This window comes from Belonocnema kinseyi, chromosome 7, assembly GCF_010883055.1.
Source record: "Belonocnema kinseyi isolate 2016_QV_RU_SX_M_011 chromosome 7, B_treatae_v1, whole genome shotgun sequence".
Lineage (NCBI taxonomy): Eukaryota > Metazoa > Arthropoda > Insecta > Hymenoptera > Cynipidae > Belonocnema > Belonocnema kinseyi.
In genome coordinates this window covers 59098362-59125196 of record NC_046663.1, presented here as the reverse complement: position 1 = coordinate 59125196, position 26835 = coordinate 59098362, and the positions used below count along the sequence as shown (strand labels likewise).

At 40.1% G+C, this 26835-nt stretch overlaps 1 protein-coding gene across 1 annotated transcript in view; it reads left to right on the top strand.

Moving 5' to 3' along the window:
* The window catches only part of LOC117177139 (MOXD1 homolog 2), a 91406-nt gene that overhangs the window by 46974 nt on the left and 17597 nt on the right, over positions 1-26835 (top strand). The window contains exons 2-3 of the mRNA XM_033367637.1: positions 6027-6320; positions 21746-21895. Of these exons, the coding sequence (XP_033223528.1) occupies positions 6060-6320; positions 21746-21895 (411 nt within the window). The 5' untranslated portion in view covers positions 6027-6059. The remainder of the gene's footprint in view (positions 1-6026; positions 6321-21745; positions 21896-26835) is intronic.

Below are 26835 nucleotides of genomic sequence, written 5' to 3'. Positions count from 1 at the left end.
GCCTATAACTTTACTTTTATAAGCATTTTTTTACCATCGACAGTTATGAATCTACGTCATAGTTAGTCATTTCTTAAAGGCTTTTTCCTAATGAGAAGATACGTATTCACCATCGCAGTGAGATCTTGACAGCAGAATGAATAATTAAAATCCCGACATTCCTTAGCGAAAAAATGGCTAGACGAAAGATAACAATTACCTCGGCTCTTTTTCTTCAAACTTGGTGCATTTTTAGCAAATCTTATTATTCTTTCTATGGGAATTTCAATACGATAGCGTTTTTATTGGGGCTTTGTTGAGTGTACTCGATCGAAAGGATGGATTGTCTCGGATGATGAAGACGACCTTGTCAACAAAAGGCGTGTGACTTCCAGAGCGAGCATCCGTTCTCGCAGGTGCTGGGAGCCATTAGTCGAATAAAAATGCACGCAAGACGTCACGCACGAGTATATGCCAGCCAACCAATCACGGATCTTGCGTAAAGACGCCATTTTGTTATGTGAAACATTGGCCCATCAAGCTGGGCGAATAAAACACAGGCCTCGAGGGAGGCGTGGTTTTTGTGATTATTTTTAAAAACTTGAAGAAGACATCAGCGCCTACTTGCTGAGATTTTACACGAGTCGTAAAAATTCTCACACGGTCGGCGATTAATCTTTACTCACAAACAGGGTTTTATGCTTTTGACCTTTAGATACTCTATTTCTATGAATAATGTGCAAAGGTCTGTTAAATATGTGCCTTTAAATAATGCCCTCCACTGAATGGAACCTGCAAACTAAATGCGAAACGCATTAAAATTGAATCGACTTCTGCTTGAATATGAATTTAGCCAGGCACCCGTTTTGTACGCAACTCTTCTCCCTTGGAATACAACGATTGAAATCACTGACTCTTCATAGTCCGTATACGGCAGCAAACGCAAACAGTACAGTAGCAAAGAAGGTTTTTAAAGATGCAATAATGTGTATTCATTCACAACATACCCACACTGTTTGTGTTCGTTGGTGTACCAAGCTTTGTATGCATTATGCATTCCGCATGTTTCAGCCTTTACTCGTACACTGATGCGTCGTATTTTATGCACTTTTACCTGCCGCGACCTCGATCTGTCAGACTGGTTTCAGTTTGCTCTGTTAACTGCCCAAGCGTTAAGAGGAACTACACTATTATATTTTGTCCACTGGGAGAGCGTATGATTTTTTTGAACCTTTAGCAATTCCACATAGAATACACAAAAATTGACATAACCCGTGCGCATACTTTACGAATTCGTAAAATGTGAATGCTTTTTCTGTACTAGCTGCGGTCGATAAGTTTGTTCACTACATAAAAGTGCAGTTGGCTAAATCTAATATCAAGCTCCAGTCAACTGAATCAGTCCAGCATCGATAAATCTCAAGAGAATTGCACTGGCATTTGAATTTTATGTTGGAACGCGAAATAAAAGTAGGGTAGATCGGGGTAATGTTAGCTGGCACTGATTTTTTTTAAATAACATCGTTTTTCCTTAGCCATACTTTAATTCATCAAATTTTCTAATTCTAGGATGTTTTTTCTTGTTGGAAATAATTAAATGATCAGATCATAGACTTATTAAAACAGGTCTTATTAACTTTATTTGTGCGCAGTTAGTGTTAACCCGAAAAAGCTTCGGCCACCCATCCTACACAAATGTTTGAAATTAAATGAAAGAGATTAGGAATAGTACGGTTAATTGCACTGATATTCAGACTTGTTCAGCCTCTGTTGGCAAACTAGAAAAGGGCAGTACAACACCCTTTTTCCTGCAACGTGAAATAGCCCCGAGTAGTGTGTAGAGTAAATTTTAGGTTCACAGCTAGGTCACGTACCCGAGGCAGCATTGCATTACCTCCTGACCTTTCCTGTTAAATAATCCATTACGTGCAATGCGTGATGTTTCTACAGAGCGGCGATTTGGACGATAATATTTCTCTACAACGCAGTACACCTTTTGAGTCTATTACTCCCTCATCTACCCTTGAGTTCATAAAGATGTAATTAAATCTAAACGTACGCGAGTCGCTGACTGGACATAGCCTGTGGGAACGGAGCTTTAAGCACTTTTGACCAGTTGCGACGTTAATTAACGAAGCCTCTCAACTTCCTGATTTTCCTGCGATAATTAGCTGAGCGCGGCGTAATTGAATGCCTAAGATGAAGCTTGAGAGACGCAGTCCGCTCACTGCAGCTGGATCAACACGTTCAAAGGTGAAGACAACTCTGACAGTGGACAGCTTAAATAAAGGACTTGTCTCCTCGTTAAAATCGGAAAAAGCCCGTGGGGTTTTAAACTTTCAGTAGCAAATTGAATTCGAGAGAATGGTGAACATTCGTTTCCCAAAAGAGAAGTTAAAAAATTATATTGTAGCTGAAGGCTTTCTTTCTTTCCGTTTTTCAGAACTTGATGGTGTCCTATTTTTAATGAATAAATTTTTTTAAGTGAGAGGAATTGGATAATGATCCAATTATTTTTGACAATACGAACATTTATTCTGATTATCATAATATATATGGCGCCAGGTTCGCAGAATTCACAGGTTGTTCCATATCAATTATTAATGTTGATCATTTGTCAAAATTTTCAGAAAGGGAGAAACGAAGGCGTATGTTTATCGTGCAAACTACCTGTTACACATCTACCCATCGTCGAAATAACGAGGAAAAATGACACAACGTTAGAGCTGCACCAGCCGACAATTATCACATCTTTTCATTCTCTTATTCATTTTTTGGCGCCTCTTGACACTCGATGTTTTTTAATAATCTTTTGTACTCTTTTGCCGTACTTTATTTTTCCTCTGCTCTTGTATCAATTCCTTTTCGACTGTTTTTCCGGCCACATCGAGTTACTTTTTAACTTTTCAAGTTTATCTTTCTTACAACTCCCTCTTGTAGAGGCTACATTACTCGCTCCCACATCGCCTTTTTCGGTAACATTGAGTTCGCGAGTTTTCCTTCTCTTCTTCACAAGCGAAGTAACTTTAGACTCCTTGCATTATGAATACCGTGATTTTTCGACGGAAGTTAAGTTCCTAGGTCATTTTAAAAAATAAAAAACTCTTCAAGGAAACTGGGCCATGACATAAATTTTTACTTACACAAGATAAAAACCTCACTGAAAAAGCTTTTGCTATTTGCTCGTTTTACGATAAAAATATCATATAGATAGCACATCGATATCTGCCGTTTTCAACATGTTGAAGACAAATTAAATAATTTTTCTTTAAATTGCCGCCGTAACTCGTCGGAATTTCCCTCTTGTCTCATTCGTAACGCCTGTCTCCAACGCGTTTAAATAACGAGCTTTCCCCGACGACTACTTTCACACCTGATGTATAACATAAGCGAGAGGGAAAATCCTCGCAGAGGGAGGAATTGCGTGAGCTTTCGCTAGCATTGAGAATTCTTCAGAGAAATTTGAACTACGGCATGATGCAAGTTAAAATTCAATACTGTCCTTCAAGACAATTTTACTCTCAAATATTTAATTAAGTTTATAAAGGATACTTTATTTAATTAAAAATATTGATTACCATAAGAAATCAGATATTTCTTTCGACGCTTCTCTAAAGTAGAGCGTTATAGAGCTGGCAGCTTCAGAGGCAATTATAGTCAGCAACGAGCTGCTAAAAGTGTGAGCGATAGAATAATTGCACAGGAAAAACACTCAACCGGTATTCTCGATCGCCCAACGTGCATAATTATCGCTTATAATAACATTTCGCTCATTCTATTAGCGATATAAAGTTTCTCGTCGAGATACACGCCTTGTTGGGGCGATGAAACGTTTATTTAAACGCACGCCATCGATGTGTAGAGACCGATTTGGGTCAACCTTCGCTCCCCGGACGACTTTTTGACGTTAATTGGCATTCTCCTTTCCTAAGTCCTCGGCTGCTGTGGACTTTTTTTCTTTTTCTTCAAAAGAACATCCTCTGCAACACTGTGGACGGATAGTAGTGCTGATTAGCGTCAACTCGTGCTGCTGATATTAGTTCGTTAACCTGTGGTTTGTCCAGGAACAACCGTCCTTGCTTTCTGGTCGTTCCTCTAATTGACGTGGCCATCCGCAGCCAGCCATCGTTCTCTCTCCGTCACGTCATCTCTTAACGACGTACCTAAATCTTCCCTCTACGATCCAATCCGCCGACACACGATGCACGTGACTTTCTTCCTCCCTACGAAATTCAAAGACATCCTTCGACGTTAATACTCAAGAAAGCTAATTGTTACTAGCGGCTCGTGTCGTCTTTGTGTATTGTATTTGCTTCTCGGTTAACGCGCTCGTAAAATTTGTCCAAGTCCATTAGGAAAGAGTGAGTAACGATGTGAAGTGAGATGCTACCCATAACCCTGACACTCTTAGATAATAACTCTTTTGCAATTCCCGAGGCCTTTGTCACTCAGCCGATGTTCGTTTCAATTCTTTGCGTGCCACTTCTCAGCTCACCGGAAACCAAAAGAAGACCTTTGCGTTGATATGAAGTTAAATCATCGCTATTGGGTAATCTGCGAAATGCTTCAGTGGCAACTTTTTAATAGCCTCCGGTATATAGTTTATTTTTTTCGATAAATTCACAACCAAATAATGAAGACCCTAACTTTTAAGGTTCAAACTTCCGAAAACATAACATTATAAATTGCGGGAAAAAGGCAGAAGGCCTTTATCTTTCGGTCGCTCCGTATGTAGAAAAAACACATGATTGTTCAAATCAGATACCATTTATTGTGGAGTAGATTGATGAAGCCAATTGTTAAAAATTAATTTTTTGAGAACCATTGATGGTTCGCCGAATTTGAAAAAGGGATTTTTTGTGAGAGGCTGGTGGTATTTATACGCACCCGCTTGTCGCGTTGCAAATGAGAGGCTGGGCTTTGTTTTTGACATGATGTAGGTGGGATTTATTTAACATGTAACACGTTGGAACGCGAGCAAGATAATGGGAGAAGCGGCGATGCGCACGAGCGAGCGACACTACTGGTATTTCAGGTTGATGCCACCGGTGTGTACTGGACGCAATTTGAGAGCAATCGACTGAACGACACGCCGCAAATCAAACCCTTCCATAGAACCCGTGAACCTAACTCTATACATTTCCCCACTCTGCGATAGCCTCTCTTTCTCTTCCCTCACTAGCTACTGTCCTTCCCGTTTGAGTTGACTGTTCACCACACTGGAGAGCGATTCGAGTTCCCCGCGACAGCTGCTACCTTCGATTCATCAACTCGCTTGCGTATTACACTGTTATTGTTAATTGAATCGATTGCCTTTGCACTACAGTTGCCCCAATTGCTTGTAAAATGTTGATTTTAGGCTGTCAAATCTTCCCTGTAATTCATTGAGTAATTCCTTTTTACGATAATTTTTACCACGGCAGTATTGTTTTATAGGTCTAACAATACACAAAACTTTCTTTACCTGTCTTTAGTTAAATTGCCAATCCGGAAACAATAAAGTTTGCTTGTTGTATCAATTATCTCTAAGATTTACTGCCTTTGAGAAACACTGCTGCAATTCCCTTTTTCACTTAAAATTTACGGGTCATCTCGGTGTTGCTGTTAATTGAATCTCGATCGCTGGCAGATTGCTAGTAGCGCCAGTTGATCGTAAAATGATGAAATCACGTCGAGCTGTATATTGAGCTTTGCCCAACGGCTTTTGGAATTTAACGATCAGCATTTACGGGTTGATTACTTGGCTTCTGCAATTCTGAAGTAATAAATTATGAAGACATTCGAACCTTCTTTTCTTTTGTCTATTAATCCATTTATCAATAGTTTACTCTCCTACGGAAATATTCTTGAACCCCTTGTGCGATAATTAGGATAATTACACCCTACTGATGCCGATCACCTTTGAAAACTCTTTGAAGCTATTATTCTGTAGGTCAATCAACAACAGGTCTGGGTTAATGGAGCAAGACGGTTTCAGTATTTAGTCAAGGATTGATTTTTTCTTTCAAGATAGGTATTTTACCAACCCTTCTTTTCTTTCTTTTCAGATGTTGTGAAACAGAACCCAAAGTATAGAGAAAATGAAGAATCTTTTAGGTTACCTAACACTCTTTCTCGTCACTCTCGCCATCGATTATGGGGCAGGTATGGAGTGGCAGCACAGTGCCGTTCTGGATAACAATTTTCTTGTCCTCTGGACACCTGGAGAGAAGGATGTGACCTTTGAAGTTCAGGTTAAAACGCTGGGATATGTTGGTCTAGGATTTACGAAAGATGATAGACGAGATGGTGCTGATATGGTCATCGGCTGGGTGGACAACAACGGACAGGTTCATCTTCAGGTAAGCTCAATAAATTCAATTTCATCATTACATTTTGCTAGATTATAACCTAATATTGGGAAAGATGGAGACATAACTGTCAGAATTGCCTGGTTTCATAATAATAGAATCATATATAACTCCTGAGTTACATGAGGCTTTGAAATTGATATCGTCGCAATATTGCTACTGAGATCGGAAAAGTTTAACTGTCGTCATTTTGCTCGATGTGAATATGTTGGTAGATAACGTCTGATCGATATAGCGATATGGCAAACGTTAGATGTTACATTGTGGAGATTTCTAACATAAAATGGAAAGCAGCGCTGAAACCATAAGACGCAATATAGGAAAGCAATCTTCTCTGTCAACTATCTCTGGGTCGCCAAGAGTGGGAGGATTCGAAGCAAGCTGTAGCTGGCAACATATCTGAAGGTAGTCAAGCTGCAGATCGCGTTCGTCTCGCGTGTCCGTAATTTTTCTACTAGAATCGTTGCTCGCTCGTTCCATAATGCATGCTATGGCTAGCGCACTGCTGCATGGTACAAAGTCTATGGCTATGCGATGCAGCCGTCGCCGGACGTTCTCATACCGAGAGACCGATGGCCAATAGCCAATGGGAGCGAGAAGCTTTTTCGTTATGATCGTAATCTTAAAACCAGACCAGCCGCGGGCATCTAGACTGGCCTGACTGCACCGGTTCCTCCTGGTCATTTCTTGTCCCTCCAGCATTTATACTCTACCCAGTACAACCTCCTTTGTACTATCCGAGATCTTGTCGACCTGCGGCACTTTCCTCTTTGCTAATCTTTTATGAACCACTCAGCAAAATACTGTTAATTCTATGAGAAAGCCGTGAACATGAAACAATCGACAGATCATTTTCCTGCCATCGAGTCAAACTTTTCTCACTGTTACTTATTTACGATAATTAGAAAAAAACTTGTTCACGGAGATTGGCGGTTTTTTCAGCAAGTTGCTAAGTTTTGCCCTTGAGAATGTAAATTACAGAGAAGATGTCCGCGAATGACGGTTGCTAAGAAACCTCTCTTTTCTTTTCTGATTGGTTACTTCAAAATAATTGAAAATAAACTAGAGAGATTCATACTTTCAAAAAGGTTATTTTTATAATTCACTATCAAAAAATGAACTCAAGGAAAAGACGATTCATCTCTGGTGTTGTGACCTTAGACTTAGTGGTAAAGTATGCGTAAGAGGATCAAAGAGAAACGAGCTCGCGCCAACATCTTTTTTGGCGGCAACGCCACGTGCGGATAATTCGCGAGTATCGTCTTTCGCGCCGGTAAATAAAACGGAACGAATAAAATCACACGAACGAAGCACTCGGCTGCGAAAGCTTGAATAGAGAGAGAGAGAGAGAGAAAAGGCGCTTAGCACTTTGGGCAGAATAAAATTCCCATTTCACATTTTGATTCGTGGCTTTCAGCGCAACAGTGATACACAATAGACAAGCAGAGATTTGATTGAATAAAATCGTTGCTCTTATTCCTTATACTTTTGACTGACATTGTCAGTTTTTGAAAATTGTATGCTACAGAAAATCGTTCAATTTCAATGAATCAGATAAAGCCTCACGTGTAATAATCTATTTGATTATGAAACGCAAGAGCGCCATAGGGCGTCTCCCGTAGTGCAATTTGCACTGTTTACTGCTTGGCGGTTCAAACCGGTTAGCTGCCGTTCGTGTACCCGCTGATGTTTGGTGAATAAATTACATGTTTAGCGCACCAGAATCGTAAACTGAAACGTGACGCGGAAATCATCACTTAGGAGACAAGCAACATTCTTTCTGCTCGTGAAAATGAAAATAAACGCAAACATTTCTAGAAAGAAGGTTTACAAGAACAGAGATATATACTGCAAAAAGGCTTGTTGATCTAGATCCATTTTTTATTCTCAATTACATTCTAGAAATCGTTAGCAGTACAGGAAAATGCTAGTGGTTCATCTGCATACCAACACATTTTAAAAGTAACTGTCTCAACTAGTTTCGATGGGTTTCCCGTCATGGGATCCCAATGCAATTTTTCTCGACGAAAATAGGATTTGGCGTAATTGCTGTTACATACAAATGTACGGTCGACCATGAATGCTTTTCCGGTACTGTTTCAAGCTGTACTAGAAATCTGTGGTGAAATAAATGCGCACAATCGTAGCTAGTTTAGTACAAGCTCACCGAGCTTCATGAGACTCACTCCGCTGGTTTACCGTTTGAAAATGAGAATATTCTAACCGACCGAACACAGTAAACGATTCACATGGTTCTGGTGATTATGAAAATAAGGTCTGAGTGGTTACTGGCATTGTATTCATAGATACTAAGGCAGATGTTCACGCGCGGAAATGGTACTTATAGCTGATTTCAAGAAATTGCGTAAACCTTCCATTACTTGGGTCAATTGCCTACTTTCCCCTTCTTACGGATTGCTTTTCAGAATTTTCTCAGTCTTGTAATGAAATTGTTTTCTTCACTATCATAATTGAAAAAGCAAAATGTCACTTTATACAGAATCTTTATACATCTTTATACAGAATTTTTTATTATTTTCTGTTGATTTGAAGGAAAGGCTCATCTGTGCCAGTGTCCTGTATGCGTGTAATTCGCAGGAACGTAAACATGTTCGACGTGATCCTATTACAAAGTCGCACCTCGAAAGGCTAAGCAGAACGTGACCAAATAAGGTATCCAGCGTCTCGAGGTTTTCTGCTCGCTGATTCTCGCTCGAACTTTTGCATTGGACAGTCGCGTGATATCGTCGGCGCCGGAGGGTGTACTCGACATTGGGACAAACGAGAGCGAAGGGCGACAAAGCGCTGAGAATGAGAAAGAAAGGGAGCCAGAGAAAAATAAGACAAATAACAAGGATAGCAAGAAGGGCTCGGAGCCAAGGGTCCGGAGGCGTTGTAACTGGCGAACGTCCACCCACGAGGCTCCGACTGGAGCCATTCTCGTTAGGCTTGGTTATATGTTAATGCGAATCGTTCTCTCATACTTGCTGTAGCATAAATGCGTGGTCCATGTTAGTACACGAATGCGCTGATACAGTAAAGGCACGCTTATTGTTGTACTGACATTCGTTGAAATTCGCCGGTAAACGCAAATGACCAACTTGCACAGGCTTGTTTTTAACTTGCTCATGTTACGAGAAAGCAGATCTAAAAATAAAAATTGATTTGTGCTTTATTATACTTGCAAAATATTCGATACATTTGCGTTTTAGAACATGATGAGCTTGAATCTGATTTTGCGTGATTTCTAATGAAGTAATTTAAAGTCTTTCGTTTAGCTTTGATTTTTCCGAGAAAATAACTTTGTTTACTGATTAACATTGACTTATTTTAGGTTACAATAGCGCAAACCGTTATAATAGCTCTATTAAGTCATTTATATTTTTTTCAATACTGGAATTTATAATCATAGGTGCAATAGGTTGAATTTAAGTTCTTCCGTATAATAACTAAGCTTGTATGCAATCATTTGTTTGAAAAGTCTCATAAAAATTCATGACGGGAAAAGTAATCGAGGGTTTAGTTTCCGTTATAAAAAAGTTTTCCTTTGATGTGCTACAGCTGGATTCCCCCTAGTGCATTGTTGAAATACCAAATCACACCTTGCTTGGTTTCTCTATTAACCTTGTGTATTAAAATGCATACTGTAACGCCTGACCAGGTCAGTAAACAATAAGAAGCAAAAAACAGTCAAGTTAGGTTGGTGGGTAGATGGATAGTTAGATAAAGACGTGTATATATGTGAAGTGTATGCAGATCTGAGCACTCGAGTGATGCATCACACCTCTCACTGTGAATATAGATCGGCTTTATAATACAGCAGTCCCCATATAGTTTCTCTCGTCGAGTAGAGATCGCTGCGCTGGCAGCTACCTTCACGGTAGGGACCCTGATGGGTATTGGCGATACTGTCAAAACTCTGAAGTGTAGGGTGTGAACGAATACTTTGTTGAGCCGACTGCAATCGCCTCTTGAATTCATCCGTGTAAAACAGAGAAAGTATGCAAAGAACAAATAACCCAATGAGTCTAATCTAAGGATAGATTAGATCAGAATTTCATGCGCTAATTAATTATATTAAAAAAAAATGAAATTCTAGTAGTCTGTAAGTATATTTTTGCCAATTTCAATGATAATTAATTTTTGAAGGAGGGGCAAGGGAAGTGAAACGAGTCTTGCAAATGAACTTAATAAAAACTGTCTCGTTTCATAATTTTCCATGATACAATCTGGATATTCACTTCATTCGCTTTTGTGAGTAAAGCAGAGTATTATGAAATCTAGAGACAGACATAGAATCTAATCTGCGAGATTTCAACAACCTGCACAAAAGCTGGAGATGCCTGTCTTTTCGAAATCGATAAAGATTTCAGTTCAGTCAAGAGATAAAGAAGGATTGCGGAAACTCGCTCCATCTCCTATCCTTTATCTTATCTCTCGGAGTCTTTTACACGACTTTGAAGAGAGTTGGTAGATCATTATGTATTATTTGACCAGCTTATTGTTTTTATATTGACAGAAACAATTTAAAAAAAATGGTATTCTCCTTGGAGACACTTAATTCCAGCGCTATTAATAAAAGGAGCCTCTCTCTCTAGCTTGGATTCTCTAGTCGCTCTCCATTTTGCTGTTAAGGCTCGCGCATTGTATCTGAATTCTCGAGCGGTTTCTTACTTGAGTGAAAACAAAAACGGTCTCGCATGGATGCGCGTACCCGAAGAACGGTAAGGGTATGCTTGTCGGAAGAGAAGCGCTTGAAAAAAATGTAAGTGCCTCTGTGGTTTGTGAGGCGGTTTGCAGATCACTCGATACCGATCGATTGATCGTTCTGTCTCGTTTCGGTGCAATTATTCCAACTGCAGTACATGCAGTGTAGAAGACATGGAGCATCCCTTAGAGGAATTTGGACGTTCGTCAGTTCCACGTTCGAAACGAGTCCCCACTGTTCACTTAGACCACCGTCGTCGCGGAAGAACGATAAATTTGGCGAGTCAGAAACCGGGACAGAGATCGGGTCGTATCAAGATTTGAGCAACCAGCTACCTACTTGGACCTTGCATAAAGCGTGCAGGGCACGTTTTTTGCAGGCCGACAAACCGGTGGACGATGGGATACCTCATTTTTCGAGATTCATGAACGCGATGCTCCTTCGTTGAGGCCTGCAGGGGCAAAGAGCGGTTCCAATGAGAATGAGATCGAGAGTAGGTGTGTAGGTTAGGTGGAAGTTCTGGTGGAAGGCTCTTGCTATCGAGAGGATCTCACTCTCTCTTTCTGCTGCCTACCCTCTTTGTCTCATCTTATAAGGCGAACGTCCATATCTCTGGTCCAGCTGTTAGTGCTGCTGTTGCTGTTGTTGCTGCTGCTGCGTTTGCACGCCGAAAGGCTTGCTGCATCTCTCTTGCTCTCTCAGAGGATTGGCAGATGATGGTGTGCGTGAATGTGTATCAGGAATGATGCATTGAGACCGAAGGACAGAAGGAGGTGAAGGAGGCCCATGCGAGGATGAAGGGGAGGAACTAGTTATGGTAATGAGGAGATGCAATGATAGCCCCGTGCCTGCTCCAGCTTTGCTCTGGCCTGCTTGACTCTTGCTGCGGCTTGGCTGTGCAGCAATGATCTTCGGAACTTTTATTTCTTGTTTATAAGGCTGCTATTATCCGTGTAAGCTGCAATCTGAGTCCCGTAGCTAGTGTGCGTCGTCGTATAATGGGACGGCTGCTCACTTTAAACAGGGTAAATAACTCGCAGTGGCGTCGCTTTATCTTTAGCCGCTTCGAGCTTTTCTTTTTCAGGGACAACTGATCAGTCCAAACCTTAATTTCAATCCAATCCCCTTGTCGGATAATGGGACGCTGCTATGTCTGAAGCGATCCTACCTGGCCATTTGTCGCTAATTTTATTCCGTCTCTCGATAATTCAAGACGATCTGTTCCATAAAATTTCCTACGGCTCCAATAGAGACGTCGGGTCGACTGATTCTGTATCACCTGCAACAACTCGAGCATCGGGATCTGGTTACTGTCGATTTGAGAAATTAATGTTCATATATCATTTGGAGCTTACCGATCCCAAACGGGTTACGAGGGGCTAAAGCTTACGCCACTTTCAGACAGCGAGTCCACCCGTCAGGTACCATAGACTCGAATTACGTTTATAATCGATTTTATGAACGTCAAATTTAATGACTTACTTTTACGATGCATCCACTCGATCGGCCAATATAATACCTACCAGCTTTACTATTCCCATGTGACTATACCTTCAGTGCCAAGCGCAAATGTGAATTTCAGGAACATTCGTGATAGTAGCAATAAATTGTCCGCGACCATTTCGAGCCGCAGGTGTACCGACGATACCCTATCTGTATGTATGGATGGGTGCCTTTTTTGGCATTACAGAATGGCCGGAAATGGTACACAATGTGATACCACTGGTAATGGTTTCACCAAGAGTGTTAGCATTATTCCAATAGAATTTTAAATTTCTATCTTTCGTTATTCCGAATTTCAGACCCTTTAACATTTGATAAATATTCCTGAATGTTTAGATGTTCCAAACATAGAATGGGAATTCGGTATAATTTTGAGAAGGGCATATCGGCAAAAGAGTGCACGGTAGCTGACAGTGGCGCGGCGACAAGAGCTTACTGGGTCGACAGCGGGCAGTCATAAATTATACTTCGCAGCTAATGGCCGACTATGTATTGCTCACTATATGCAATGCGCTTCGCTGCACCTGGATTGTCGCAAAGATTCTCCGGGACAATCGTTTTGCAGCCGGCTGACATCCTGCGTGCAGTAATGAGTCGCAATAAGGCAACGGGTGGAAAAATAAAAAAGAAAAAAGAGAAAACATGGAGTGTTGTGCCAAGAGGGGACAGGGTAAGAAGTAGTGAAAAGAGACGTCGAACTGTGACGTGGGAGGAAACGTAGCGTGGTGCCGGCATACTTCGCGGTATAACCTATGCTCGCTTTCCGAGTCAGTTTATTTCTGCCTCTGAAGATGTTGCTTTATTTCGTATTATTCTTCGTTTATTTGCCTTACTCTCTCCACCAGTTTACCACTTTTGGCATAGCAGAGATCACGCCTTTTCTGAGCACCCCAATTCTCCCTAGAATAATGTCGAGTTTACCTTTTTATTTTCAAGTGAAAATGTTTACTAAGCGTATTACGATCTGTTTTCGCCAATAATTTGAATAGTAAAAAAGACCTTCAAATCACTTTTTTATCCATTCGCTAGCTTCGGACCTTACTTTGCCCGTTATTTTAGAGCCAAGGAAAAAAAAGAAATTGAGAATGGAAACAGGGAGAGTCTGTGCTTCTCCGTTTTTTGCTTCCGCCATAAATACGGCTTGCAGCTGACTGGAGTAAGTAAATGAGTTGTTCGTTCTGATCAATGATTTTATTTTTATTATTGAAGGAAATGTTTGCAGAACTATTATTATGTACACTTGCATCCTCAATTACAATAGTAATCTATTTCTTCATAACAAGCTATATTGTTGTTCCACTTTGTTAATAAGGTTACTACAAAATTATTAAAAGGCTAAACAATTAAAGTTTATTGACTCTACCTATACATTAATTTTTTTAGAAAGGAAAGGACTTCGTGCTATACAAACTTGATGTATTCTTCATGTACGACGAATCTGTGTTCATCGATCGATCTGGGTCTAGCCGTCTCTATTTGTCTTTCTTCTTAAAGAACCTGACTTGAGATTCTACACGTGCGTATGCACGCCCTCTAATATTAATCTCTGTATCGATAAGATTATATTTACGGTATTGTACACTGTAGAAAGTATAGCTTTGGTTCTTTTTGATTCCCTTTGATTTTCTTAAGAAGTTCAAGCCTTCAATTTTCCAGCTCAGATGTATTAATGAAAAAGTAAGTTTAACCATTCTATTTTGCCTAATTGCGAAGCAATTTTTTATAAGTAATACTAATCAGTGACTTTATTTCTGTATAAGAAGTCATAAATGAATTTAATTTCCTTGAAATATAGTTTCCAAAAATATATCTCCGCTCTTAAAAAGATATTTAATTCTTATAGAACTATCGAATAAATACTGCTGATGATAGAACTAAACTCCTGTTTTGCAATCGACACATTAAAAAGTTTGAAGAGAAAGAGCTCTTATAAAGTTCAAGGATTTATGACGAGCAAATGCTCATCCGGAAATAACTAGTCACCCTCTCCATCTCTTTAAAGATGCATTACATTCCTGCGTCTTGGGAGGGAATAGTGACGATTTTTTTCATTGTTTATGTTTATGAAGAAAGGAATTGAGCGGGACGACATGAAAACGTTTCGTTAGCGTCATGCGATTTTCGTAAATTCACGTAGGTGGTGGTTTTATCCGTCGCGAGTGCTAGTAAATTTGTCGTGTTTAATGAACGATCTTGGTCGAGTGCTGCTTTTAAAATAAACTGAGAGCCGTGAGGATCGTCAGATTATTAGGCGCGCCTGAGAAAACACGCGACTGACGGGCCACTGGACTTTATAGTGTGTCTCCTTTACGCGGAGCTAATACCCCGTAATACCGCTAAGTGTTTATATAAATGTCTCTTTTACTTGTAAAAGAGTCGTAAAAATGTCCCCTTTCTAGACTCAGAGGTGGTCCAAATAATTAAATAAATGACTTTTATTATTGCTGTTTTCTCTTATAGAGTAAAGCCATCAGCATTGAGACACTGCAACTTAGCTTTATATTCAAAGCTCCATTCGAGACAATTTTCAACTTCTCATTCACATATTAAAAAGTTTTTGTAAGCGCTGCAGAAATACTAATGAAAGGTGGCCTAAAATCCTTGTTATCACTCTGTTACCTTTTCTGATTAGAATTTTCACTTTTTGTATAAAAGATTTAATTATACAATTAATAATGTCATGAAATTAAGTATTTACAGGCGAACCTCCACCCTCGTAACATCCACTATCCCAAATTTCTATCGTGTCGTTAAAAATCGGCCTTTTCGATCGGTCCCTAGTATCCGGTAACAGGCTACTTCGTCCTTAAGATTTCACCCTTTAAATGCACCTTTGCGTGTTATTCGAGGTGTCTCTTCCTCCGCGTTTTCACGAATGGTTGAACCGGATCCCGTGAAACCTGCTACTAATGTTTACACTCAAGGTGACACCCCAAGGTTCCTGCTTCGAAAGCGACGGACTTTTATCGGGTTTTATTCGATTTATTTTTCTTTTATTGGTTTTTACGTCTTGTTGGTTGAATCACGATTCTACATTGGAATATAATTATGCGAAGGTAGACTCGTATCAGTGAAAAACAGGATTATGGTATTGCGCGAAATGCAGGAGGCAGGAAAAGGTGTGGTCGCCTGAGGTAGTCACTTGTCCGGTGAACGATTTAAAGTCACCATTCCTGTTTAAGAACAGGTTAACGTATATCAGCATTGTCAGACAAATATTTCTTATGTGGAGGTTTGTTTATCGTAAAACTATTTCTAGGTATTGGAATGATCTAGATGATCCATCTGCCATTTAAGCGATACACGTCAGCGATTTTCATAATTCCCAGGGGATAAAAAAGTCATTTTAAAAGGGTCGACTTTGATTATCTTTTTGAAGATCTACACCTCAATTTTATTTGCCTGAACGACGATTGGACAGAACTGATCCCATGCTATCGCGTCCACTGATCTCGAGACTCGTAATCTAAGGAGAAGCTTCTCGGATTTCCAATTTTTTATGGCTCACGCTCTTTTGACAACCGGCTGTCGTATCGCACCAACAGGCAGCAAGTTGATGCATCCAAGGTGGCATTTAGATCCACTACAACTTATGAGTTGTTATTTTTCAATTTCGTTTCTGTTTTTCGCCAAAGCTTGTGCTAAACGCTGAAGTGATTAAGGATATTCAAAGCCAAGCTGGTCGTACCACTCGCTTCGCCTCTTGGTCGACGTCTCGATTGACTTGTTATTTTTTATTTTTATTTTTACTTTTGCTGTCCGAACGGCCTCTTCTTAAGATACTATCACTCTATTTTGGCAGACGCGATTAAGGGTGGTTTACAATTGACGTCGTTCTGGACGTTTCGCATACCTAATGCATTTATTTGGATAATTTAAGGCGGGTAAGAAAACAATCGAGAAGCGAATCGAGGACTGGCACGTCGCACAAAGAGAGGGGACAAGGATTGGTGCGAGTTGAAGAAAGGAGGCAGTCAAAGAAAAAGAAGAGATGCAGAGGAATGAGAAATCCCTCTCTTGCGGGAGTTAGGATGGGACCAGTTATGGAGATGAGAGGGACAATGCCTCTCGGACCAAGGCCTGAATTCATAATCCTCATTCCCTCGAACGACAGCACAATGATCCAAATATGTTTTCTGTATAACAAAACGCTCTTATAAATGTTTATCATTAATTTAAATATTATCTGATGCGGATGGCATTTGGTAGTGGATCTCCTCGAAGCCGGATGAGGAATGGCCCTCAGATTTTTCACTGCCTACCACAGATCGCTTTGGTATCTTTCAACCCTGCCTCTTTTGTCAAATTTACCAAATGACGCGGCCCTTTTATTCCCACCCGTTCCTTCGAAGTTAAGAATGAATTACTAGAGCAAACTTGCCGATTCGATACTTTTTCATCAAGGATTGATTACAACTTTTCACTCATTGATTCACATATATAGGTTGCAACACACAAGCAGCTTCGGTTTTACAACGCATTACAGAATTAATCTAAACTTATGGTTCTTCAATTCCTGCTGGATTCGATAGGGGTGCATCGATCCTGATTGGAATGAAATCACCAAGGCTGTTTAGCAATCTATTTCCTCCAATGCGAAAGAAAAAGAAATAGCTCCGTTCAAACTTCGAACTTAAGTAATTGCTAGTGAGCGGCATTGCACTTGGAAAGTGGACGATGCGTTTGCTTGAAACTTCTTCCCGTGTACACTATATTCGTTCTTTTCTTTTCCTCTTTGCAATTCTACCCCTCTTCTTCGTTTGGGTGTAGGGCACACACAAGTATGAACGGTTTGTACTCTTCTCTGAAGTCCACCCCAGAAGCTGGTTCCCGACTTAAGTCCACAAGATTTCCATCTAATGAGGTAGTCGGTGTATTGAATGCGTGGTCGCGAGATCACTTGTCGAGGACTTACCTCCAATATCTTTAAAAAGTAAGATCTTGTTTAAAGTAATTGAGTAACTGTCATTTATTTCAGTAGAGGTGTTAATGACTCTTTTTCTTTCAGCTGTAAGAGTTACATTATTCAAATATGAACATATCGAAACGGCACTCCTGTCACGGTGACACAACGATTCTTTATTATGTATGATCTGATATATTATAAGAAGATTATATTCCCACAAACGTCTCACCCTTTCAAAGTAAAAGTTTTTAAGAGGCTTAAGATAATCTGAGAAGGATTTGAAGTTGATGATGACTCTTTGAAGCTTAGTGAGTTCTTCTATATCAGATGTCTTTCACTTTGAAAATTAAATTTTTGTCGAGAATAGAAGGATTACATACCAATTTATTGAATTACTTGTGTGAGTCATAGTGTTTTTTTCTGGTTTTGATTTTTTTTTTTTTATTTTAACCTACCTCCTTCAGTGTTTTTGATATACATCAGCTTGATTTGCATCATGGCATTTGGGTAAGGATGGAGAAATTACGGAATGACCCTTGAAGGCCCGAAGCCACGGAATGTGCTCTCGAGCCAGTAGTGAACCGTGAGCTGAATCCTCGGTAAAGTCAACACGAATGCTAACGTACGTAACGAAGGAGCATGAGGTGGAATCGCTACCAGGAGCTTTTTAGATGGAGAACAAGATCAGTAGTAACCAGCCTCAAAGCGATAAGAGCAGACGTGAAGAAATTTTGTCGACTGTTGTGTATATAAACCGATCTCTTGAAACTGGCCCACTCGTTATCTGGTATCTTTCGGTGTTTGAATTGGTACGCCAGACACGGTCAGGAAAAAAGTAAAGAATGAAAAAAGCGAGGTAAACGTTGTCCCTTCGTTTACTGCTGACTGTGTCTCGATATGTGTTCCTATATTGTGAAAGCAACGAGTAGAATCTCTCAATAAACATGCATTTTTTATTCCTGGATTTTATATATTCAAAGAAGAAACTATACGTAAAAGAAAGTTTTTTAATAAATTACATAGGAAGTAAACGTCGTCGATGTTAATATAGACACAGTTTTGCGAGGCACTTACTATCCCTTCATTAGATTGTAAGAAACTTAATCTCCACGATCAAACGTGAGAAAATAATGAACGATTCGTGAGAGGGGAGAAGAACATAGAAGGAACAAGTGGAAGGAGCAGCACAGTAGCCGTATAAGAGAGGGTTAACTACTTAACGTCGGAATCCAGTTTCTTGAAGCGTGATGCCGGTTCAACGTATCGCATGTTACGTTCAGGAATCTCTCGATCAGACGGCCTCCATTGGGGCGAACCAACGTTATCGGACCTCAATGGATTCCCGTAATTAATATAAACGAGTATGGTTACCGTTAGATCGTTCGTAAGCGACCACCGGTCGATCGACCGGAAAATAGTTTTAATAGAGGGAGCGAAAGAGGGATTGAATGAATCCCCATTTTTTAAAAGTCTCCTCAATAGAATACACGTATGTATATGGGGGGAGGGGGGGGCAGCCGGTGTCATGTTTAGATGACAGTTGTTCTCATTGCGACCCTGTGGTTCCGTTACTTGGTTAGAAAAAGTAGTTGCACGATATACTTAATATATTACTAACATTCATTAATTTCTTCGAAGTATTTCAATTGCAAGAAAATTCACATTAATCCAGGAAGTAATCTCTACACGAGACTTATAATCAGCTTTGAATTGCATAATATGAAAATCGGTCGAAGGGTAATTACATCCTGCCTTGCTTCACGTGTGAATATCTCATGAGTTGGCTCTATTTTTAAATAACGTTTAAATTTTCTGCTTGATGTGTATGGAGCGTAGTCTGGTCTCTTAGTTATTTTACACTAAGGTGAAAATATCTGTCTTATAAAGATCGTAAATTTTTATGTGGTAGTTGATTTCAAGTAGGTATAGAAACGCAGCGAGACATTGCTAGGAAACCGTCATGCGAAGTACTTCTGCAACATGGTTACTTTATGTTCGTACGCTTGTCGTTTGGTCGGTTTGTTCGTTTGCCGCAAGAAGGAAAGTGAGTTATTGATATCCTCCACGCAACCGCATTGTCACGGGAGAGAATAAAACTGGAAAACATGTCGATGGATGGTCGTAGCCTCTAGTCTACGTTTTGAAGTACGAGGGAACACTGGTATCGGATTTACGGCATCTACATGCCCGGGTGTACGTACTGCGACTGCTATCTTTGCCGATGATTCAGCACGCTGCCAGTATATTTTGCCCTCGCGTGTCGATAGAGGGACCGATGCGTGCGTTCCCGTTTTACTTGTCGTTATAGCCTTATCAGTTTCATGATTTGGAGGGAACGCAGGGCGGTCATACATTGCTTAACAAGCTAAATTGTCTTATTTAGAGCTCCATTTTTTCGCTCTCAGAAAATGTAACATGTAAGCATGCTTGCAAATCTTCTCGCGTGCACAAAATTGATGACTTGATGCTATCAACGACGAGAAAAAGGAGAGAGGTAGCCTCGCAAACTTTTCTATCTGTAGGGAAAAATGGGAAAATATGGTTTCCACTTCCGACACTCGAACGGAAATTGAAGAAGTTTTTCGCGGAACACTCCTGTAAATTATTTATTACTTTATCTGTCCGCATATCGAAAACTTCCGGTCGCACACCTCCAGATATGTCTGATGCGAATTTCATCGGAGAGTTCTTTTTCATTTTTACGTTATAACATCAAATCACGCATCTGTACATACTGAATTAATTACTTTTACCGTATCATTTGTAAGTGGAGAATATGAGGATAAAGAATTCAAAATATTATTAAAGAACTGTAGTAATTAGCAGTGTTCGGTGAGAGGAATGTGGTAATGAGAATAAGTAACATCTTGCTAATTGCATTAATATAACAACCGGAATTAGTGTGCTATTAATAATGAACCGAGTTAAAAATTGGGAGAATTCAATATTTAAAGTTCAATGATCGATGTTGGATGTATATGATACACCTTAATTCATCCTTGAATGCTTTCTTGACCGGAGTCATCTTCGACAGCAGTGGCGGGATGTACAAAGGTTGTAGTTCTTTTCTCTTAGCTTGGAAGTGCAGAGAAGAGAGGCTGAAGAAAGGGAATAAGAAAAGAGGAGAGACCACGCACCGAACAAAACCGTCACGTCGCGCCGTCGTGACTCGTCAAGGCTCACGCAGGGTTTGTGGGCCTACAGTCCTTGGTGTCGAGGCTCAATGGTTCGATGCCGCTAAATTAAAATTTAATAAAGACCAATGCGAAACAAAAAGAGTCGTTTACGAGCAAACAATGGTTTCGAATCGGGCGAGGCGTTAGCCTCTGAAATGGCCCCCGAGATAATTATATCGAGGCGGCAGTGACGATCCGGAATCTTTGTGGCAAAAACTTGTCCTCGAGTGGATTTGAGGATCGCAGGACACCTTGGATTAACTAACTATACGAAGCTTGCCGACAGCCTAGAGGCGTTACTTTCGTTGTGCTAACGAAAATTGCCGCAGGTGTCGAGAAAGGCGCGTTAGTTACGCGCGACGAAAGATGCGATACATCAGCCCCCCCCCCCTTTTTGCCTGTTTTTTAACACAGCTCAGTTTATCGTGGTTACTATAGCATTTGCCGTACAATAAAACAACGATTCCGGGATCTAAAGCATGCCATTATAGTTCCCAGTGATTTGCCTAGTACACGCTGATCTCGCTTCGAATTGAAAAATGATCCAAGAGAGGACGTGAAAACATTCTAGAGAACGTTTGCGAGAGAAAAGCGGTGATTCAATCTTGTAAATGAGGATGAAGATGTTGAGGGAAAATAAGCGAAATTCGCTTCGCGATAAAGCGTCCTCCCTTGGTACGCTTGCTGATGAAGAGGTTTGATTACGGGGGGTCGTATAGTGCAGAACAGTCGTCTTATTTTATCAATAAATACCTGACGTCGTGCTGTGCCTCTATTCGGGAAGAGAAAAAATAAAGGTGTAGAGAGAGAGTGTACACGATCTGGCAAAGTACAAGCGCGAATGAATAATTTTAGTGCGGTACACCGACAGCAGGAGCTCTCCGACTTTTTCCAATATTTACCGCAAGCTTGTGATGAAACTTGCATCTCTTTACAAGAGTCGATTGGGTAAATATGGCCGAATTTCTATATAAGAAATTGCGTCTGGAATATCCTTCTTCGAGAATGTTTACCACTAGAATTGAATTTATATTTACATGTGTACACTCATGCGGACACTTATATTTTCCTCTTCGAATGAATAATATTATTCATTAATTTTCAATTTCATTTTTTGTTATAGGATCGACATGTCAAGGATGCTGGCCGAGATCCTCAAATGGATTCAAGTCAAGATTATCACCTGCAGCTGGGCTACGAGAATAAGACGCACACAGTTTTGCGTTTTAGTCGACAGTACGATACTTGCGACCCTCGTGACCTCAAGATCACGGTAAGCTGTCTTCTTTACTGAACTCTCTAGTCAATTGTTGAACTAAATCTTAAGAGTCCTCTCTTATCCGACGATTTACTGAAGGGATTTACCTTTCGCACTTCCTCTATTTCAGCTAGATTTATCAGGTTTTATTTCTTCATCAAAGTTCCTAGTTTTGTGCTGAATATAAATTTATCTGCGAAATCTTAAAAAAGGTTTGTACAAGATATTAGTATCGTTGAACTGTTTAACACAAAGAGGTCGACGCTCGTTTTGAGTGTGTTAATCATGGGCGACTTAGCACGTGCTTGTTTCTCTTAATAGGTTTCTTTTTTTCTCCCTCATCCCTGACCTCTGACAATAGGTTAGGTTAACAGCGTAATTCTCTAGTGGCCAACTACCAGGAATTGTTTGTTATCCTTAGAAGTGAACGAGAACTGGGTCTCTCCTATCAAGTAGGCCGTTGAATCCACGAATGGTTGCTGGTTTTTCTTCGGACTCTTCCTCTCTTGCGGTCAGGCTCGATCTGACCTTGTTCGCCTACAGGTAAACGTGGTCAGTCCATCGCAAGAATTGCCTTGGAGAGTCGACCGCGAAAGCTGTTGAGCAGTATTGTATGTCAATAAAAATCGACCAAGCGTCCAAGATATTGCAGAGTGTAGTTGATTTCTTTTAGCGTCTGACAATTCTTTACAGCTCAGTGCCTCTCTGCAGTGTAAAGCAACAACCTTCCCTCCACAGGACTGTCATTCCAATACAAGTATATCTCTGGGTCCCTTGTGAGTTCAAAATACATCTTCCACCAGTTGAGTCATCAAAGCAGAGAAGTTCCAGCGTGAGTGAAATAAACTTTTGTGATTCTATCTTCTCCCAGCGACAAACGACAACTCTTTTCGTTATCTGATCATGTGATGTATCGAGACTTTCCGCTGTATTTTTATATGTTAACCTCTATCTTCAGCAGAAGATCTAGGCAACTAGACCCCTATGCTAGGGTTACCAAGACGACTCGGGTTGTACGACCCGATCTGCGTCTTATTTCGTTCTTGATCGATAATTTCTGCTCAGCAGGATTATCTAAACAGCTGGGGGATCTGATTTTGACCTACAGTAAACCTTGGCTCCTTCCAATTAACTTTTATCCCGAAAAAGTTATATGTTTTGATACTTTTATATACTTGTTGTCCTGAACAATTAATTAAATTAAAGTCGCTATAAATATTTTCTCAAAAGTATTGTGACTCCTGAAAATGGATGACTCGGAAAATTCTGATTTAATTACAGGGAACAAACTTGAACTAAGGAAGTTTCTAACCCCTCTTGAGAAACTGTAGAGGGCGGACGTGAATCGACGTTGGCGTTCAACGTAAAGTTTTTTTTTTGACGTAGGTCGAATTTTTTTCCCATTATACGAGTACTAGGACGGATATCGTTTAATTACAAACTAACAAAAAAGTGGATCTAGTTTCAGAAGGTCGCCTCTTAATGAAATTTCACGAATTCTCATCGACGTGAGACTTTACGCACGCGTGCGCCGTTTCGCGTGTCGGAAAATTCAAGTCATATGTTTCCAGTGAAGAGGACCTACACTTTTTCTTTAGTATTCCACGGCTGTAAAATCAATCCATTGGAATTTGAAATTGCTCTCAGTGGTTTGTGATCGGTAAAAGTTGTATGAGCATATTATGAAGCTTAGCTAGTTGTAAAATAACATTTAAAACCGCTATTCTTATCCATATTGTATGCTGAATCCATTGTTATTCGAGCTGACGACTGTAGTGGATTAATCGAATGAACTTCAAATTAAGCGGTGCTCTGCAGTAACCCGTTTACACGAGCTCGATCGGATATTAATATTGCGTGACTGCAATATCGGCGGCTTTAATATGCAGACAGCCTGATCAGGGAGGTATGGAAATGAATCCCGGCATAGGAACAGAGGACTAACGGGGCGACGTGCCAGCAAATTTCCAACTCTCTGTACTTTCGATATCGCCGCCTCTCGTAACCCTCAAGTCCGATTAAGCTCCTTTTTCCAATAGAATTCATGCGCTTGAGGGAGATTAATGTTGTTTTTTTTTTTAAACAAAGATTTACTTGTAAAGCCATCTATAACTGATTTCTTACAACTGATATTTACGCTTTAATTCTGGTAGCTCTTTTTGAAATAAGTAGTGTTAAATTATTTGTTTCACATCATTTATGTAAATTCAGAAATTGTTATGCCACATTAAAAACTTCAGAAATATTGACTTATCCTAAGTATCCACTTAAGAGCCTTGAGCCTTAAGAAGAAAGTGAAATTAAAAAGTTAGACAGTTTAGCGTCAACAAGACTGTTTTATGCAATTACCGCAGGTGCTTATCGAGCGAAAATAGGTAGAATGGGGAACCCCATCAACGTCCGATAAATCACGAAAGCGCGTAAAAGCAGAGGCTTTTGCACGTGCCGCTTTAACCCTCGTACTTCCTTGGAAGCGAGACACCGGACGAAGTTTCCAAAGCATCGGCTTTAGGTTTACGACATTTGTGGCGATGAGAATGGATAATGTATACATGTAACATGCTTCCATTCAACGACTCGAAGAAATTCTATTTCAGAGGACTAGCCGATTCTCTCGGAAGTGCTTCTCCTTTTTTGTCAAGGATCCTCTTGAGGGAGAATCCGGGAAAGGATGCATTGAATATATACTCCAGAAGAAAGCGACTAGAGTAGAGGTACGAACGATAGGGAGATTGGTGTGCCACCTGAAGGTGGGATTGGCTGGTTGACCTGGTTCTACATCTATTCCAGTCCTGTCGTAATCGTATCTAGTTTACCACTCTATCTGTATTAGGTTTGTACCTGAACTAGCCGATCGCAATTTCGACTAGCCGACCGGATGAAAAAGGAAAATTGAATTTGACCGACACCCAATACTGCGATGCCAGGTGTGGAAGGCCTTATCGTGCCAAGACGATATATGGCAAAGAAGGCACTATCTCTAACCCAGGAATTCGAATTACTCGAAAAATTTCACGGATGTGGATTTCACTCTGGTTCGAGAGTTGGGGCTGCGAAAAATCGTTTCCTCCGATTGACTTTATCCGATGAATTGGGCAAGTACGTTTTCCCAGATTTCAGAGATTCAACCCAGATTCCAGGCAGATAAGAACTGAATCTAAAGAGTACGCGTCAACCTCTTTTATTAAAAATGTTTTATGGGTAGAATTACTTTCATTTATTTATTGGCAACAGAACTTCTTCTTTGAGAAATGACACTCATTTTCTTGAGGGGTATTATATATTAATCAGCATGAAAGATTTCACGAGGGATTGAGAGAAAGAATGTGCTTTCAGAGTCTTTGAAAATTAACGACTGACCAAAGCGATGTCTTTGTAAGTTTTCCAATCGCAGGGAAACTTACGAACAACCATTTACCTGGGAAAATTTACTTCTCGAATGTACACTAGAGTTCAGTATTGTCATCCACGAAGATGTCGAAGTTAAGGTCCCCCTGGAAATTCTAACTAACCTAGAGTGCTCCTCTATTTCTCTTCCTGATATCGAGCCACATTCATTTTCCACAGACTAGCGATACCCATGACTTGAAACTATTTCAATAGTTAAAGATCAATGACCTCAGTCTCATAATCAAGAATCTTTGTCTTTTGATAATTCGTTTCCGCAAATTTTTAATTACTAGTTCTGCATCTACATTTTCTCTTGAAAATAATGCTCAGCCCATAAAACTAGAACGGCTCCAATTAATCGAATAATTTACTGTGAGATGGTAGGATAAATTTTCGGATTTAAGGGGATTTAAAGGGTCAAATGCTTTGTCATTTGTACGTCATAGGTTTAAGACTCACCTTTCGATATTGACTTTATGAGGATCCAAAGTACTCTTCTTCGTCCGCAAGATAGATTTACAGCTTGTAAACCCTCTTTCACGGCGCAGTTAAGTGCACGTCCCGATATTGTCTAAGTTGGGTAGCAAAGTTTGATTAAATTTTCCGGTTTTACGAGGACAGATCGCATCCTCTAAATTTACTAGAGCTTGGAAAAGAGCTAGGTCGACGGAAATAATAATTTTATTATGGTGTAACGCTTACTCTAAAAATTTATATTTAATTTTCAAAACATCTGCAAGCGATTTCCCATAAGCCCATCCATAAATTATATTGCGACTTTATATTCATTAAAAGTTCTTCGCAGTTGATGGGAATATGACCAAGCTCGTTTAAAATCCAAACATAAATATTTATGGAAGCACTCACAAGCTTAAATTGTGCAATTCGTCCAAGAAAAGAGCAATACACATACTTACCACCTCGTATGATTTTATTGAAATTTCCTGTAAGATAAGGTCGTGTTTGTTTGAGCAATTTTATGATTTCGTCCGGTCCTCTTTATCGTTCACATACATTCAGAATTAAACCACGAAAAGGGAGCTTAACTGCTTAAACTGAAGCTTAAATTAGGTGTTGTACACCCGCAAGCCACTTGGTGCTGCGTTAACCAATTTTATCTTGAACTTTAGATATGCAAATTATTTGCATACAAAATAAGCTAATGTAAAGCGGAAACGATCGTATTCTAGAGAGGAGGACGAGGGGTTCAATATTGAAAGAGTATATAGGGTTCATGTGGCACGGTCATGCGATCAGACCTGCTTTTTTTAACTTACCTTCTCACGAAACTTTCTATCAAGAATCTTATTTCCTTTTTATTCTAAGCGATATAGTTTCACAATCATCGTTTGCAAATTTCTTTCATTAAAATAAGCCATCAGTATGCACCGTAAAAAGACCTTTTCTAGCAACTAATTTGCTCAAGAATTCCTCGGGCAATGATAACTTGTCCACCGTATACTGAGAACAGATGTTCGTCACAAGCGCTTCTCGTCGACAGACAAGAACGTACTACGACCTTGCAAAAAAGACACCGCTGATTCGCGACAGTAGAGCTTCAGAGC